Source organism: Galeopterus variegatus, unplaced genomic scaffold (assembly GCF_000696425.1).
Source record: "Galeopterus variegatus unplaced genomic scaffold, G_variegatus-3.0.2 Scaffold6351, whole genome shotgun sequence".
Taxonomy (NCBI): domain Eukaryota; kingdom Metazoa; phylum Chordata; class Mammalia; order Dermoptera; family Cynocephalidae; genus Galeopterus; species Galeopterus variegatus.
Window position 1 is genome coordinate 128,616 of NW_007732462.1, and position 17,944 is coordinate 146,559.

The 17,944-nt window shown below is 49.3% G+C and overlaps 1 protein-coding gene across 4 annotated transcripts in view; it reads left to right on the plus strand.

Moving 5' to 3' along the window:
* Positions 1-17,944, plus strand: part of TMEM120B (transmembrane protein 120B) — a 45,791-nt gene that overhangs the window by 24,641 nt on the left and 3,206 nt on the right. Inside the window, exons 4-8 of one of the 4 annotated variants that reach the window (XM_008590751.1) lie at positions 3,404-3,463; positions 4,090-4,185; positions 10,284-10,373; positions 16,351-16,416; positions 17,009-17,070. In XM_008590751.1, coding sequence (XP_008588973.1) covers positions 3,404-3,463; positions 4,090-4,185; positions 10,284-10,373; positions 16,351-16,416; positions 17,009-17,070 — 374 coding nt within the window. The remainder of the gene's footprint in view (positions 1-3,403; positions 3,464-4,089; positions 4,186-10,283; positions 10,374-16,350; positions 16,417-17,008; positions 17,071-17,944) is intronic. The other 3 variants (XM_008590752.1, XM_008590754.1, XM_008590753.1) reach the window with 3 other exon arrangements.

Here is a 17,944-nt window from a genome sequence, read left to right on the forward strand (position 1 = left end):
CATTTGGGAGAGCGTGGTGCTGACAACACCAAGACAAGGGTTAAGATCCCCTTACCAGTTGTTTTAAAAAAAAAAAAAAGAAAGAAAGAAGGGCTGGCCTGTGGCTCATTTGGGAGAGCGTGGTGCTGACAACACCAAGACAAGGGTTAAGATCCCCTTACCAGTTGTTTTAAAAAAAAAAAAAAAAAATTGCAGGGCTGAGCCCGTGGTGCACTCGGGAGAGTGCAGCGCTGGGGGCGCAGCAGCGCTCCCGCCGCAGGTTCGGATCCTATATAGGGATGACCAGTGCACTCACAGCACTCACTGGCTGAGCGTGGTGCGGCCGGTCTCAAAAAAGGACAAAAAAAAAAAAAAATTGCTTAAGAAAAAATAGGGAATTTATTGGCTCATGTAATTAAAAACATGAACAGTTTTTAGTAGTAACTCATGTAACTAGTTACAGATAACTTCAGGTATGGCTGGATCCTTCTGCTCAAATGATACAGTTAGGTCCTTTCTCTCATTTAGCTTTCTTTTTACTCTTTTTTCTGGTTTGTGTATTTCATTCTTAAACAGGCTCTCTGCATAAACTGGCCCCCAGCAGCCCTGGGCTTGCATGCTACCTGCTTGGCAATTCTAGTAGAGAAAGTCTGTTCCTTTGTAGTTCTGGGTAAAGTCCCAGGGCTGATTCTCATCGATTTTCCTCTCTCTAGATTGTGTCACATGACCACTCTTAACCCCATCAGGAGGATGGCTGCTTTGATTGGCTGAGCCTGGGTCATGTGCATAGGGCCTGGGGGATTCTCTGAAGGGAAATTGTGTTGTCCTTTCACGGGGTGGGGACTGTGTGCTAGGCACGAAAAATAGATGCTCTCTTCACAGCTCTGCTTCAAGACTGGAAATGCCCCAACATCCACGCACATCGAGAAAGAAGTTGCTTCTGTTCTCTTTCCTCCTCTCAAACTTCTACTCATCCTTCAAAGCCCAGTCCAAACGTTACCACCTCCGTGGAGCCTTTCCAAACTCTTCTCCCTCTGTGGAATTTACCCTTCCTCCCCTGAGGTCCCGTAACCCTTCATTGGCACCTTTGTGAGTGTGTTAGAGTACAAGCTATTGTAACAGAGGCCCAGTGACACAGTGGCTCAGACAAGAGAGGTCTCTGTCTCACCCATAACAGTCCAGAGGAGAGTGGGCCGAGAGTGGTGGGCTCATGAGGTCATCTAGGGACTCAGGGTCCCTCCAACTCACTGCCTATCCATCCCGTAGGGATTTGTCCTCATCTGCGTGGCCCAAGCTGGCTTTCATGATCACGTTCTCAGGAAGGTGAAAAGAGAGTCAGGCAGTGGAGGGCAAGTAAATCCCCTTTTACAGAAATGTTTGCCATTTCCTAATGAAGCTAAACACACAATGCACTGTGACACAGATACTCCAGCACTCCTGGGTATGCAGCCAATGGAAATGAGTGCTATGTCCTCCCAAAAATGTGTGCAAGAATGTTCACGGCAAAAAAGCCAGACACAAAAGGCCACGTAGTGTGTGATTCTATTTATATGAAATGTCCAGAATAGGCAAATCCATAGACACAGAAAGTAGAGTAGGGGTTGTCAGGGGCAGAGGGGAGGGGGGAATGGGAAGTGACTGCTAATTTGCTTTTGGGATGATGAGAATATTCTGGAATTAGGTAATGGTGATGGTTGCACAACACTGTAAATTTATTAGAAACCATTAAATTGCATACTTTAAAGGGTGAATTTTATGGTATGTGAATTATATCTCAATTTAAAAAAAAAAAAAAAGAATGTTCACAGAGCTTTATTTATAATAGCCAAAAACTGAAAACACATGGATGAACCTGGAGGACATTATGCTATGTGAAATAAGCCAGACACAGAAAGAAAAATACTGCATGATCTCACTTGTATGTGGGATCTTAAAAAAAAAAAAAAAAAAATCAGGGCTGGCTGGTTAGCTCAATTGGTTAGAGCGTGGTGTTAATAATACCAAGGTCTAGGATTTGATCCCTATATATTAGCCAGCTGCCAAAAAAAAAGAAAAACCCAACAAAAAATGAATACATAGAAACAGAGAGTAAAACAGTGGTTACCAGGGGCAAGGGTGCAGGAGAAATGGGGGGATATAGGTCAAAGGGTACGAAGTTGTAGTTATGTTGGATGAATAAGCCTAGAGACCTAATGTGTAGCATGAAGACTATAATTAATAATATTGTATATTGTATATACTGGAAATTTGCTAAGAGGGTAGATTTTCGGTACTGTTACCATGCATGAAAGAGCAACAACCAAAAAATAAAAACTGAAAAGAAGCCAAATGTTCATCAGTAGTAGGAGGAACAATACATTGTGTTGTATCCACTGAATGTAATAGTACACACCATGAAAAAGAAGGAACTACTGATGCGTGCACGACATGGGTGAATCCCACATAATATTGAGGGAAAGAAGCCAGGCATAAAATATTACACACTGTGTACATTTATTTGAAATTCACAAATAGGCAAAATGAATCCATGGTAATAGAAAACACAACAGTGGCACGCTTGGTGGTGCTACTGACTTGGTGGGGGCCGTGAGGGAGCCTCTTGGGGGCAGGTAATGTTTATTCTTTGATCTGGGTGTTGGTTACATGTATAAAAATGTAAAAATTTATCATATTGTACACTTAAGATATGTGCACTTATGAGGGTTATGCCTTTATTTTGTTTAATTTGTAAATTTGGCAGCTGGCCAGTATAGGGATTGAACACTGGACCTTGGTGTTATCAGCACCATGCTCTAATCAGCTGAGCTAACTGGCCAGCCCTATGCCTTCACGTTAAAGAGAATCCTTTTTAAGTTGACCTAGAGAAACACATGCCGTCACCTCATTGGCTGGAATTTAGTCATGTGCTTACATATGGCTGCAAGGGAGCCTGGGAAATGAGGTCTCTAAGCCAGCCTTGATGGGGAAAAGGGCTAGTCAAACATGTGTCACATGGGCCGGCCCGGTGGTGCACTGGATAAGTGCGCCGCTTGGGAAGCGCGGCGGCGCTCCCGCCCGAGGGTTCGGATCCCACATACAGACCGGTTCCCGCTCACTGGCTGAGCGAGGCGCGGGAGCAACACCGAGGGTTGCAATCCCGTTGCCGGTCCCTGGTCCGGTACGGGGGCAACACTGAGGGTTGCGATCCGTTGCCGGACACGGAAAAAGACAAAAAAGACAAAAAAAAAAAAAACATGTATCACAGCTGCCACGTTCTACAGTTAGTTGTCATCCTGTCGATGTGGGGCCCTCCTAACCTCTGGGCTCAGCATCCTGTCTTCTGACATGGGGTACTCAGCCCATGCCTATTAAGTTTGAATATCTTTGGGTGGGACCACTCCCAGGGCTGTAAAGGAACTTGGCTCTCACAGGTGTTTCCTTCCAGGCTGTACTTGAACCTGGTCCTGGGCAATGTGAATGTGACCCTCCTCAGCAACCAGGCCAAGTGAGTATGCCCAGACCCCTACCTGGCTCAGAGGAATTCAGGCATTTTGCTCTTTCTCCTCAGGGAGGATGGGTCCAAGGTGGAATTTCTGCATAAATCCAAAAGCATTAAGAGTTGGGGCTCTGGTTTTAGTGCTTCCTGACGCTGTCCTCCTCAGTGGATAGACCACTTGGGAGAGATTCCTCCCTTTCTTTCACAGAGGCAATATGTTGGGCAGATAGGACCACCCACTTCCCACAAGAAATGGCCCTTGCTCTGTTCCACGCCTTAATCCACCCAGAATCTGTCCATTTCCAGGAGAAATCAAACTTGGGTATTACTGCTGCAGCACTTGGTTGAGGAGGAGACCCTGTGTCTGCCCCCTGCTATCCCCAGCACAGGCCTAGAGCCCTAAACCAGGAGTCCAGGGACACAGGGACCTTTTGAACGGTTAGCCCTCTTTCCCTAATTGAGCCTCATTAATTTAAGGCCAGGCTTCTCTCCTTTAGCCAAATGGGAAGGTCTTTGTGGGGCGTGGGAGTGGCGGTAGAGCAAGGGTCTGATGGGGCTGAGGATCTCGCCCCCAGATGGGGATGGGTGGAATAGCAGTGTTATGTGACCTTTCCTGCGGGTGTCTGTCATGACAGGTTTGCTTACAAGGATGAGTACGAGAAATTCAAACTCTACCTGACCATAATCCTGCTCCTGGGTGCTGTGGCATGTCGATTTGTCCTTCACTACAGGTACCAGGGTGTGGTGGTGTCTGTGCGTGCAGGGCATGAGGAGGGGCCAGGAGAGAGGGATCCAGAGGGATCCCGGGTCTCCCCTGCTTCTGCAGCATTTGGGGAGATAAGGTCTAGGATAGAGAAGGTAAGTCTATTTCTCATGGGAAATGGCAGTCCTGTCCACCCAGCATTTGTCCAACAAATGCAAGGGTACTGCAGAACGTTCGTGGAAAAATTGAATTAAAAAATAATACAGTTCCTTCGTGAACTTTTGAAGACCCCCTTGTATCCATTAGTGGCTGCTGGAATAGGCCTTATAACGTAGTAATAATTAAGAAAGAGCCCAGTGTGACATATCCATACAATGGAATATTAGTCAGCCGTAGAAAGGAGTGAAAGACCAATATAAGCTACAGCAAGGATGAACCTTGCAAACGTTATGCTGAGTGAAAGAAGCCAGGCACAAAGGACACATACTGTAGGATTCCATTGATATGAAAGTTCCAGAGTAGGAAAATCCATGTCTGGGAAAATCCATAGAGACAGAAAGTAGATCCATTGGGGCTGGGGGGTATGGGGAGTTACTGCTAATGGGTACAGAGTTTCTTTGTGGAGTGTTGAGAATGTTCTGGAATTAGGTAATGATGACGGTTGCACAACTCTGTGAATATAGTAAGAATCACTGAATTGTATACTTTAAAAGGGCAAATTTTATGGTATGTGAATTATATCTCAATTCCAAAGAAAAGAAAGAAAGGAAGAAAGAAGAAAAGGGCCAGCTCAGACTGCCTGGGTTTAAGTCCTGGCTTGTTGACCAACCGCTGTCACCATGGCCGGTTCCCTCTGGGGGCCTCAGTCTCCCCATCTGTAAAACGAGTGTGACAGCAGTGCTACCCGGCAGAGTGGTTGTGTTGATGCAGTGAGTTGACACTGTGTGTGGAGGTGCTCAGCTCCCAGGTGCTCTGCACACTGTGGAGCCATGGAGAGTAATAGCTGCTGCTGTTCCGGTAGGACGAGGCCCTGCTCCCAGGTGCTCTGCACACTGTGGAGCCATGGAGAGTAATAGCTGCTGCTGTTCCGGTAGGACGAGGCCCTGCTGCTCTGAGCTGTGAGGCCGGGGGGCTGATGCCACACTGCCTGGGAGTCTTGTTTCTTCCTTGGCCCTAGGTTTTCTGCCCCAAGGGGAGGCAGCCAGTACGGCTGGGGCATCTGGCCCACGTGTCCAGGGTTGATTTCCTGGAAGGCGCTTGCTTGGCTGGGAGTCCAGCTGGTCTGGCCACTTGAGTGTCCAAACAAACCTCTTTTCGGCCCTGGGCCCATGCCCACCTGCTGCCTGGGCCTGGCTTGTTTTCCCGGAAGGCAGAGGCTGCGCACTGTAGTACTGCCTGCTCACACGCCCCTCTGGAAGGGGGTAAAATTTCTTGATGTGCAAGCAGATTCCCTTGTGCTGAGACTTCCAGGGCCCTCAAAGGGCAAACCTGTGGTATGTTGTCAAGTGCCAACGTTCACCGAGAACCTGGGTATTTCCATTTGTCCCCATCCCCTTTATTAGTCTCTTAGGGCTGACGTAACAAAGGACTAATCGTCCCTCAGTATCTGCAGGGATTGGTTCCAGGAACCACCCCTTCCCTGGTAGATACCAAAATCCACGGATGCTCGTCTCTGATATAAAACAGCATAGTATTTGCATATATGCATATATCTCTGCACATCCTCCCGTTTACTTTAAATCATCTGTAGATTTAAAAAAATACCTAATACAGTGTAAATACTACCTAATAGTTGTTCTGCTGTATTGGTTTTTTATTTGTATTATTTTTTATTGTTGTATGTTTCCTGTGGTTTTTTTTAAAGATGACCGGTAAGGGGATCTCAGCCCTTGACTTGGTGTTGTCAGCACCATGCTCTCCCAAGTGAGCTAACCGGCCATCCCTATATAGGGTTCCAAACCCATGGCCTTGGTGTTATCAGCACCACACTCTCCCAAGTGAGCCACAGGCCGGCCCATTGTTGTATGTTTTTTTAAAAAATATCTTCAATGTGTGGTTAATTGAATCTGCAGATATGTAGGGCCGACTATACCACAAACTGGGGGGCTTAAAACAACAGAAATTTATTTTCTCAGAGTTCTAGAGGCCAGAAGTCTAATATCAAGGTGTTGGCAGGACCATGCTCGCTCTGAAGGCTCTAAGGGAGGAGTCTTCCTTGACTCTCCTGGCTTCTGGAGGTTGCTGGCAATCCTCAGTGTTCCCTGGCTTAAAACTGTTTCACTCCACTCTCTGCCTGAGTTGCCATATGGCCTCCTTCCCTGTGTGTCTCATTCATGGCCTTCTTACAAGGACACCAGTCATTAGGTTTAGGGCCCACCCTAACCCAATATGACCTCATCTTAAAGAATTACAAAGACCCAATTTCTAAATGTGGTCACATTCTGAGGTCATAGTGGACATGAATTTTGGGGGGACATTTACAACCCAGGACATCTTCCAAGAGTTAAAAATGGGCTGGGGGTGGGGGCTGGCTGGTTAGCTCAGTTGATTAGAGCATGGTGCTGGTAACACCAAGGTTCAGGGTTCGATCCCTGTGCCAGCCAGCCATCAAAAAAAGAGGGTAGGCCCGGGGGGGGTAGGGGGACTGGAGGGGCAGCTCATCTCTGTTCTGGTGCCCACGGGGAAGCTAGCATTGCTGTTTAACCTTGGACAAATGATCTAACCTCTTCCTGCCTCAGTTTCCTCACATGTAAATCAAGAATAACAGCAGCTACTGGGTAGGGTGGTTGTGAGGACTGAAGTCATTTTTGTTTAGAATTGTGCCTAGCACCTAAGTGCTGTTTAAGTGTTCACACTTGTCACTGCCACCATCATTTTGTGCTAAGACTGGGCACACATGAAAAAGAATACAGCTTCATATTCAGTATGTCCAAGTAGCAAGATTCTCTTTCCTTATTCTTGCCCCCTTGGGATCACTTCCTTGCTCAGTGCCCCACCCAAAGGCCCTTCTTGGTACCTGTAAGCCTGCAGCTGGGCATGGCCAACATCCTTTAGAGTCCTGGGTTCTAAGTCCAGCTCTGCTACTCACAGGCCGTGTGATCTTGATTAGAACCCTTGACCTCTCTGTGTCTTTCTCATCTCTCCCATGAGCCCCAGGACGTCTGATCTGCCAGTGCTGCCTGGTCTTCAGGAGGCTTTGGTGAGGCAGCTAGAAAGTTTGAAACCTCCCTCTGCTGCCTTCTGGCCAAGAGGCTGTGTCTGGTTAGGATTGTCTTTTATCAGATTTTGAACCAGGTAGGAAAGAGGTAGTTGGAATTCAGCTTGGGTTGGATGGGCTCAGGTTTGGAGCTCACTCAGTGCTTGCTGATGTGTGATTCAGGGCAACTCACTTCCCCTCTCTGAGCCTCAGTTTTCTCATCTGTAAAGTGGGAAGTAGTACTGTCTTATATTGGGTTCCTCTATAAGAGACACCCAAGACAAGCATTGTAGTGCTAGTGATTTATTTGGGAGGTGATCCCAGGAAACATTGGTAGAGGAATGGGAAACAAGATAAGGAAGAGGTATCCTATGGGCAGCTGGAACTCAATGCTGCTGAGGAACGGGGGGGACAGCACAAACATGCCTCAGCATTATTCACCTGAGGGGTGCAGAGCTGGGGTGCTTATCCTCCAATGCTGTCAGTCAGCTGCAAAGTGCCTTTAACATTGCAGGTTCCTAGTAACTAGTGTCGGCCTAGCATGGTAGGCTGAATAATGGTCCCCAAAGATGTCCACATTCTAACCTCTAGAACTCATGAATAAGTTACCTTACATGGCAAAAGGGACTTTGCAGATGGAATTAAATTAAGGATCTTGGGATGGGGAGCTGATCCTGGGTTATCCAGGTAGGCTCAGTGTCATCACAAGGGTCCTTATAAGAATGAGGCAGGGGGGTCAGAGTCACAGAAGGAGACGTGATGACAGAAGCTGGGATTGGAGTGCTGGCAGCCTCTGGAAGCTGGAAAAGGCAGGGAAGCGGATTCTCCTCTAGGGCATCCAGAAGGAGCCAGCCCTGTTAACAGCTTGGCTTTAGCCTTGTAAGACTTGATTTAGACTTCTGACCTCCAGAACTGTAAGAGAGTAAATGTGTATTGCTTTCAACCACTAAGTTTGTGGTGATTTGTTATAACAGCAACAAGAAACTCGTACACTTCAGCCAAGCAGATTGAGGCTAGATCCTCAAACATGTCCAGAACAAGTGCTGGAGCCATAAAACTTTATTTTTACTCCTCTCTTCGCTGATAAGATAATAGGAAGAGACCAGTGAAAAATGTCCTGGTCTCCACAACTTGCTACTGGGCCTGCCTCCGCCTGGAGGTGAGCTAGAAAGTGGGTATCTAAAGTGACCCTCTGCCCCAGGGAGGTCTGTCTCCTCCACCTCTGCCACTCTTGTCTGCTGTGCAAATCAAGTGGGCCTCTGATTTCCTGAGAGCTAGGCTTCTGAGACTCATTTCTTAGACTGTGGATACTCAGTGGTGCTTCCAAAGTTATGACAGGGAACTTATAGAGCTCTGGTCCTAAGCCCTTTACATATTAAACTCGGCCAAAGCTTGCAGCAGCCCTGCACAAGAGGCGCCTTCGTGGTCTGCACTTCACAGATGGGAAGTGTCAGCTCCGGAGAATAACTGAAGTGTCCACGGTCCCACAGCTGGGACGAGGCAGAGCCAGGATTTGAACTCAGACCCTGAGATTCCAGTGACTGTTCCTGACTCTCCCGGGACCGCCTCTGTGGGCGATGGTTGAGCAGGGCACAGGCTGAAAGTGTCTGTCATCTGCCACCACAAAACAGGGTCATGTAGCTTAAAAGATGTCTCTTACCATCTTTTATTGTTAAAGTTGCAACCTCTTTCCTTTTCCTCCCAGGGCTTTTAGAGTCAGGGAAAAGGATCTCCCAGTTTGGCCAGAGAAATGAAGGAGATCGGGGTGTTTTCCCTGCCATTTATGTAGACAGACAGTACCCTGTGCAGTCATTTCTATTCCCGGGCTGAATGTGTCTGTATGAGGCACAGAGGAGCTGCCCCATTGGGGTCAAAGACAGAGACTCCATCGAGTCCTCATCAGAGAGACTGGCAGTGGTGGGGGAGCCCTCACAGGGGCTGTCTGACACTGGTTCTCTCCCGGAATCCCTTCATCCAGGGATGCTCACATATGGGATCAGCCTTCCCATTTTACAGATGCCAAGACTGAGGCTGGGGGGCTCTGACTAGCCACACACAGCACACCTGCATCCCTCTATTCTGCCCACTGCTCAGCAGGACTCATGAGCATGGTTCTGTCCGCCTCTAAGGCCTGCTCAGCCCAGCTCTGGGCTGTGGTCACGTAGAGGAGGTAGAGTCTTGCTTAAGTTAGTCTTACAGATTATACAGCCCGTGAGAGGGCCGGCCCAGTGGCGCACTGGATAAGTGCGCTGCTTGGGAAGCGCGGCGGCGCTCCTGCCTGAGGGTTCGGATCCCACATACAGACCGGTTCCCGCTCACTGGCTGAGCGAGGCGCGGGAGCAACGCCGAGGGTTGCGATTCCGTTGCCGGTCCCCGGTCCGGTACGGGGGCAACACTGAGGGTTGTGATCCGTTGCCGGACACGAAAAAAGACAAAAGACAAAAACAAACAAACAAAAATACAGCCCGTGAGAATTGTTCTGTATGTGTGACAAAGCTAACAGATGGTTTAAGGGATAGAGGGAGTTTACATCTTAACCATGCAGACAACTCAGAATATTAAGTCTCCTGTTCTGAAAGTCATTCTGTTACCATCCCCCTAGAAATTTCACATCAGACAGGAAGAATTAGAAAAGAGACAGGTTGCCCTGGGCTGGGTGATCAGGGAAGGAGGTGAAACCTCAGCTAGAGCCTGAAGCACAGGTAGGATTCAGGTAGGAGGGTGAGGAGGGGGACAGGCATTCTAGGGGGAGAGAGGACAGCAAGGAGGCCAAATGCCACCTGCCTTCCTAGGGCATCAGGGGTTTCCAGAGGCAGCGTCTGCTGTGGGCAGCCCACATCCTGGTTTGCTGCTTTGTTGGGGTGAGGATGGGACAGCTGTCCCTGGGTCTCATGCCTGTTCCCCTCCCTGGGGCTGTTTCTTCATGCCAGGGTGACGGATGAAGTCTTTAACTTCCTGCTGGTGTGGTATTACTGCACCCTGACGATTCGGGAGAGTATTCTCATCAGCAATGGCTCAAGGTAACTGGGGGCCTGGCTTTGTGGGGGCCACAGAGGGAGCCAAAGAGAAGTCTGTCATGGAGGGAGTCCTGTGAGGGCTGATGCCCTCGGCCTGCGCAGGACTCTGTGACTGTTGTCCCGGGGAGGAGGAAAACTGGGTCTGATGCTGTTGAGGCAGCGTCACTTGTTATGGTCAGTCTCTTGCTTCCGAGCAACAGAAACCTTAACTCAGACTGGTTTAACGTGACAGGAAACCTATTTTCTCATAAAAAGAACAGGTCCATTGGGTTGACTTCAGGTAAGGCCTAATCCAGGTGTTCAGACAGTGTCATCAGGACCCAGTTTCTCTCCATCTCTCACCCCTGCCTTCCACTGTGTTGTCTTATTTTCAGGCTCCATGCAGGGGCACCCAGCAGCTCCAGGCTCCCGTCATGATTTCTAGCATTCCCAGCAAACAGGACACATTCCTGTCTTCCAAGAGTCTCCCTGGGTCCCACTGGCTGGGCCCAGGCACTGGCTCGATCATGTGGTGCCTATCCCTGAACCAATCAGTCACTGTTGCCAGAGAAGGCACTGCTGTGATTGGCCAGCCTTGAGCCTCATGCCCACCCCGGTAGCTGTCATTAGAAGCATAGAAGTGGTGTCAGGCAGGGAATGGTTCCCCAGAGGAAAATGGGATATTGTTACTAGAAGGACAAATGGATTTTGATGACAAGAGTGGATGGTCCTCCACAAGGAGAGGGGAGGAGAATGGACAGGTGATGAGGGTCTTGTGCTCTGTCAAAGAGATGATGCTGGAGACGAAGGAGGCCAGGCTGGGAGTGAAGATTCCTGGGTTCCAGTCTCAGTGCTGTCACTGCGCAGATCTGTGACCTTGGGCAAATCATGTCCCCTCTTTGAGCTGTTTCAGGATCCCCTTGGGGAGTGATTGTGTCACAGTATTGCTGAATGAACCTAGGCAATATTGGGGGTTCTCTTGTCCACACCCACCCACTCCATCTCTGAAGGCAAGAAGTCCCACTATTTTATGAGTCTCCTTTTTGCCTTGCCTGCTTTTCATTTTTTTTTTTTTTTTAAAAGATGACTGGTAAGGGGATCTTAACCCTTGACTTGGTGTTGTCAGCACCACGCTCTCCCAAGTGAGCTAACCGGCCATCCCTATATAGTGATCCGAACCTGTGGCCTTGGTGTTAGCAGCACCACACTCTCCCGGGTGAGCCATGGGCTGGCCCTAGGGAATCTTAAGTTGTAATGGAACCATTCCTCCAGGTCTGTCTCCACATGCTGGCTGGGGGCGGGGGTTTGGATGGGTGAGTAAAGTCTGGAACGGCCGGTGTGCCCAAATAGGTGCTTCATCCTCTAGAATGACTATAGGAGCTGTGGCCAATCTGTGGGGGAGGGGAAAGGCAGGTGGGTTGAATCTGGGAAACTAAAACCTGTGACTCATCCTCAACATCTGTTGGAGGTTTAGCCTCCAACCTCCCCCAGCTCCCTCTCAGAGCTGATTTATCCTGGGGGCGGGCAAGGGAGATGCCTTTGAGGTTTCCTTTCCTGCTTGGCCCCATACCGGGAAATAGCCAAGAACCCATTGCAAGAGAGCATGTGAGGAGGGCAGGAGGGGTCCAGAATGGGATGAACTCTATTTTTCTCATCTCTGAAGCATCCCAGGGGCAGCTCTGGAGCTCAGGGTTGGTACCCAGTAAACAAGAAATGAATGAAACCCAAGCTCTGCAATGAGGAAAGGTCCACAGGGCCATACTGGTCTTCTGGAGACAGGGGAGCTGAACCATATGGGCTTTCTGGAGGTTTGCTGAACTAAATAGAGACTAAACCCACCTAATATGGGCGCATAAAACTGGGAGAGTCAATGAGGTGAAAAAGGCACGAGCAATGTTAATAACCCCCTACACCTCCTTTTTCTTTTCCCCCCTGCATTGGCCCCCAGCTGCCCAGACCACCTCCTACTGGATCAGCAATCCCAGAGGGGAGAGCCCCTTTCCCCACCCCCACAATCCAGGTGGAATCTGGAGACAGACTTCCCATTGGCCAGGCTTAGGTCACATGGTAACCTCCAAGCCAATCATTGTTGCTAGAGGGTTGCAGGGCCCTGATTGGCTGGCTCCTGGTCATATGTCCGGTTATATTCCTCAGCTCCACCCAAACTGCCTGGACTGAATGTGGGGGTGACATGGTTCCCAACAAGGGAGAGCAGCCCTGGAACTAGGATGGGTGGTGATTGACAGACGGGCAAAACAGCCTGATGTGGTCTACAGTTAGTTCTGGGCCAGGACGAATAATCTCAGTGATCATGTTGGCCTTTCTAGTGAGCCAGCCCACCGTGCCACTCTAACTAGCCTCTGTAGGGGTGTGTCCTTGTACACAAATACGGACGGGGTGGCAGGCACAGAGGGATCCTCAGTGTAGAAGCCATTCCCCCAGCGTCCAGATAACCCGAAGCACAAATCTAGAAATGGCCTGGAGTTGAACAGTGGTTGGTGCACATACCTCATGCACACTTGCAAACATAGCTAAAAGTGTCCTGAAGGGAGGAGTGATGCTCTCCCTGGCCTGATCCCCAGATACCAGGACATGCCATCCCTACACTCTGGCCACGTGTGCACCCGCTCTTCCTGGGGCTTCTATTGTCTGCTCATAAAAAAAGCCATAAGCCCCTGCAAGCTTTATTTCTATGGCAAAATGGGCCCAGAGAATGACTGCTTATGGGTGTAATTTCTTTTGGGCATGACAAGGTTCTAATATTGATCGTGGTGATAGTTGCACAACTCTGTGAATATACGAAAAAATCACTGAATTATACACTTTAAATGGGTGAATTGAATGGTGTCTGAGTTATCACAATAAAACTGTTACACACACACACACACACACACACACACACACCCCACACCCCACCACACACACCGTCCCAGAGCCCTGGGGTGGGCAGATGGACGACGATGGGGCTTGTAAATGCTGGGCTGGGGATGAAGCGACTTCTAGCTTCACCTGATGTCGCTGAGCTGTGTTTATTGGTGGCATCTGTCAGAGCTGGGCTCTGGGCACGGCGAGCTGTGAAATTAAAAGCTGCTGCTCAGTCAAGCTTGTTGCCTGGAGTCTGTGTCTGGCTCAGGCTGCTCCCAGACAGGAAGAGGGCATTTCTCAGGAGAGCTTTGCAGAGGACAAAGGAGTGTGGGGCCTGCCAAGATCTGAGGGCTCATGTGTGGCTGTGCAGAGCTCTGGGGAGGTTGCAGAGAAACTGCTGGGTTGCGCTTCAAGTTGCAAGTCTGAGGATTTGGTCAACTGCCTTTGCTATCAGAAAATTGGGGCCAGGGTCCTCTAGCTTCTGACAGGCAAGACTGGGATATACGGTTTGGAGCGGGGGAAGATAGGAACAAAGAAGTAAATGGACATCTTAGCCTGTCCCCATGAACTCACATTACACCTGCCAACAATCTTCTGTCACTTCTGTGCTGGTGGTATCCAGAGTAGCTGCTGTTTTCACCAGCCACACCTCAATATTTACTGAGTGCCTGTTGTTTACCTAGTGCCTAGTGCTAGGAACACAGAGCTACGTAAAGCCTTGTCCCTCGCAGTAACTCCTGAGGCATGCATAGGCTGTTGCTTGAACAGCTAATTTATGTCCAGTACTGTTGCATGGGCTGTAAAGAGAAGAGATGGTTAAGATCCAGTCCCTGCCTTACAATGAGTATGTTCTGGTTGGAGGGTTTTAAGACTGCTCCAACCCGTGTGTTTGGGAAATGCAAATTAAAACCAGAATGACATACCAATTTTCACCTAATAAGAATGGCAAAAATTTAGAAGTGTGGTATTCAGTGTTGTTGAAGGTTTGGGGAGCCAGATACTCATTTATACTGTTGATAGGAGTGTAAATGGGATGGCTGTTTGGAGGGTAGTTTGAGGTAACAATGTACCCAGTCATCCTCCTTCTGGTAGCCACCATGGAGAGACTGTCATGCTAAGGGACTTCTACAGGATGTCATGACAGCATTGAGAGTGATAGTGACAGTCGAGGAACAGCTCAGTAGACTATGGCAGAGCCACACCTCGGAATGTCTTGTGGCACTTCAAAAGCCAGTGGCAGATCCATAGGTACTGGCCTGGGACTCAAGACAGTAAAGCAGTTAGTGGAATGCTTTTGGTTGAAAAGAAAGTCTTATCCAGCATCTCTTCCCCCAAACCAGCAGATCCTCATGGTTCCCCCTGTTTGGGAGCAGTAGCACCCTGGACCCCATCCAGTTCTCTTCCGAGAGAGTGCAAAGGGACAAATGTTGATTACCAATCTCATGGGCATCCCCAGTCCCTTTGCCCAGTCCATGGGAGGAAGGAGACTGGCTGCTTGTAGGATGCATTTGGCAAAGCACATTGCTGCCCCTTGTTTGGATAACAGCTCCCAAAGAGGAGCTCGGGAAGGCCAGTCGAGGCTGAGAGAAGGAGACTGGCTGCTTGTAGGATGCATTTGGCAAAGCACATCGCTGCCCCTTGTTTGGATAACAGCTCCCAAAGAGGAGCTCGGGAAGGCCAGTCGAGGCTGAGACACTCAGCGACTCTGAAGGGTCAAGGCTTGAGGGTCCAACTCCCTTTCTCCCAAGTGACCACGGGCGCTGAGGAGGGGGTGATAACCAGGCCCCCTCCCCGCTGTGGATTGAGAGCCCTGAGCTGGGGGAGTACTGAGTTCTGAGAACAGGGTTCCCATAACTTCCAGACTGGATGAATTAAGTCCCAGGCTGGGTGAGGGCCTCTCAGGTAGACAACAGTAGACGAGCCCGGGGCGTGTGGCTCCCAGGGAGAAGCTGCGTCTGTGATGGCAGGAAATGCCTCGTGTGGAGTCTGTCACACCTCCGTATTTGCACAGGTGACGGAGCAGCTACAGCTCCGTGTACATGTGTGTGTGTATCCAACAAGTTTATTGAGCAGCTGCTCTGATCCAGGTGTCACAGATAAGTTGATGAGCAACATAGACCAGATCCCTACTCTTCTGGAGTTTATATGTGAGTGGGAAACGGGGCTCAGATTACACACAAGAAAAAATGATACAGAATTTCAGATAGCGGTAAGCACCATGAAGAAAATGAAATGGCAACGTGACTCAGAGTGGGGCTGTTAGGCTGTTTTTGGCAAGGTGGTCAGGGAAGGCCTCTTTGAGGAGGTGACTGTTTCTGTGAAACTTGAATTTGGACCAGGAGTCAGGCAGGCAAGACCCTTGGAGCAGAGAGAATGGCAAGTACAAAGGCCCTGTGTTCGCCTGCTGGGCTGCCATAGCAAAATACCACAGACCGGGCATCTTGAACAACAGACATTTATTTTCTCACAGTTCTGGAGGCTGGAAGTCCGAGATCAAGGTGTTGGCAGGGTTTGTTTCTCTGAGGCCTCTCTCCTTGGCTTGCAGATGGCCCCTGTCACTGTGTCCTCACATGGCCTCTCCTCTGCATCTCTTCGTCTTCTTATGAAGGCACTGGCTGTATTGGATTAGGGCCACCTTTGTGCCTCACTTAACCTCAGTTACCTCTTAAAGGGCCCACCTCCAAATATAGTCACATTCATTCTGAGGTACTCTGCAGGGGCGGAGGGGGGTTGGCTTCAATGTAGGAATTTGGGGGGGACACAATCCAGTTCTTGGCAGGCCCTGAGGTGGCAATGGGCTTGGCAAGTTCAAGGAAGGGCCAGGACGCTTCAAGCGTCTGAATGGTGGGGAGAGGGATGGGGGAGAGGATGGAAGTCGGGGCTTGGAGGCCTGGTGAGGTTAGGGATGTGTCCTGAGGCTTGCGGAAGCCACTGGAAGCCCTAGTGGGTCTCTGAGCTAATCTCCAGGTGGTTTGTGTGGGACTGTATGTCTCTGTAGACAGAGAGAAGGGCAGGGCCATGGCTAGGGTTCATTTTCTGGGCCACAGAGCGGCCCCTGGCCACATAGGCTGGGAATCAGAGACAGACACCTGCATTTTTCTCCTGCCTGAACTTTCCTTCTCTTGTCCTCCCCAAGGATTAAAGGCTGGTGGGTGTCTCACCATTATGTCTCCACGTTCCTGTCCGGAGTGATGCTGACCTGGTGAGTAACTCCTTGGGCACCCTCGAGCCTTGCCAGAGAGCTGGAGTAGGGCGACTGGTGGGTGGAGAGGGGCCCCATCCAGATGTGCAGGCCTTCCAGGGTGGACTTGTGGGCCAGGGAGGGAAGTGTGAGCTTACAACTGGGCTAGAGGCCCGGCTGCAGGAACCCCGCCAAGGCAGCCAGGGAGTTTTCCAGGGAGTGTTTCGTGGTCCCCTGCTGGCTGGGCCAGAGGTGGCAGGAAGCAGCCAGGCTGGTGGAGGCCTGCGGCACTAATGAGACTTGGGAAGGAGCAGGGATAATTGGAGGGAACTTAGGTTTCAGAATGACTGTGTGGGTTCCCTGGTTCTAGAAAACACAATGGAAATGTGTTTCTGGTCCAGCCCCAGAGACAATGAAGGGCAGAAATCGCGGACCTCGGTTTAACTTTAAAAGCTATGTGGTCCAGCCCCAGAGACAATGAAGGGCAGAAATCGCGGACCTCGGTTTAACTTTAAAAGCTTTTCTTCTCTCTTGGTTGGGGCAGAGATGTGGCAGGATGAATGTCTGATGTCACAGCACACCCCAACTTAGTCTCTTCCCTCCTTCTCTCCAGGCCTAATGGACTAATTTATCAGAAGTTTCGAGATCAGTTTTTAGCGTTTTCCATTTTTCAGAGTGAGTGTCTCCTGCCCAGATTTGGGGGAGGGGCACGGTTTCCTGTGGCTTGCCTGTGTGTGAGACCAGCCTGGGGCAGGGAAGGTCCCAGAAATCCAGAAAAGAGCTGTTTCCCTGCTAGATCAACTCCATCCTACCTCCCAGCCCCCAGCCAGGCTGGGCATGAGACAGCCTGATCCACACCCACCCCCCGGAGCTGCTTCACTGAAAGATCTTTCCCCAAGTCAGAACTGGACCATTTATAACCGTTGGGTCATGTCAGGGCTACTAACCTTGTTTCCCAGTTTTAAATATATCCTCAAAATGGAAATATATATTATTTTTCTCATTTGGGAATAGCTCTGGATTTGTGTATAATTAACTGGTCCCAGGGGTTGCCTCTGGGGAGGGAGAGCTTGGATGATTGGGGACAGAGAGAGAGTTTTACTTTTCACCAAGGACCTGTTTTTTCCCTTTGAGTTTTATACCATGTGCATATTGCCTATTCAAAACTTTATTTTTATTTATTTATTTATTTTTATTATTATTATTTTTTTTAAAAGATGACCGGTAAGGGGATCTTAACCCTTGATTTGGTGTTGTCAGCACCACGCTCACCCAGTGAGCTAACCGGCCATCCCTATATGGGATCCGAACCTGTGGCCTTGGTGTTATCAGCACCACACTCTCCCAAGTGAGCCATGGGCCGGCCCCCAAACTTTATTTTTAAATAAAAACGTGCTTGCAAACAAATACAAATGTATAAAGCCAAGAAGGGAAATTGTATATAGTCCCACCCTTAGAGGTGATCAATGTTAATTAAGATCTCTGTCCTTTCAAATGTTTTTATTCATAAATATGTATATACACATATGTATTACATTGTCCATATTTT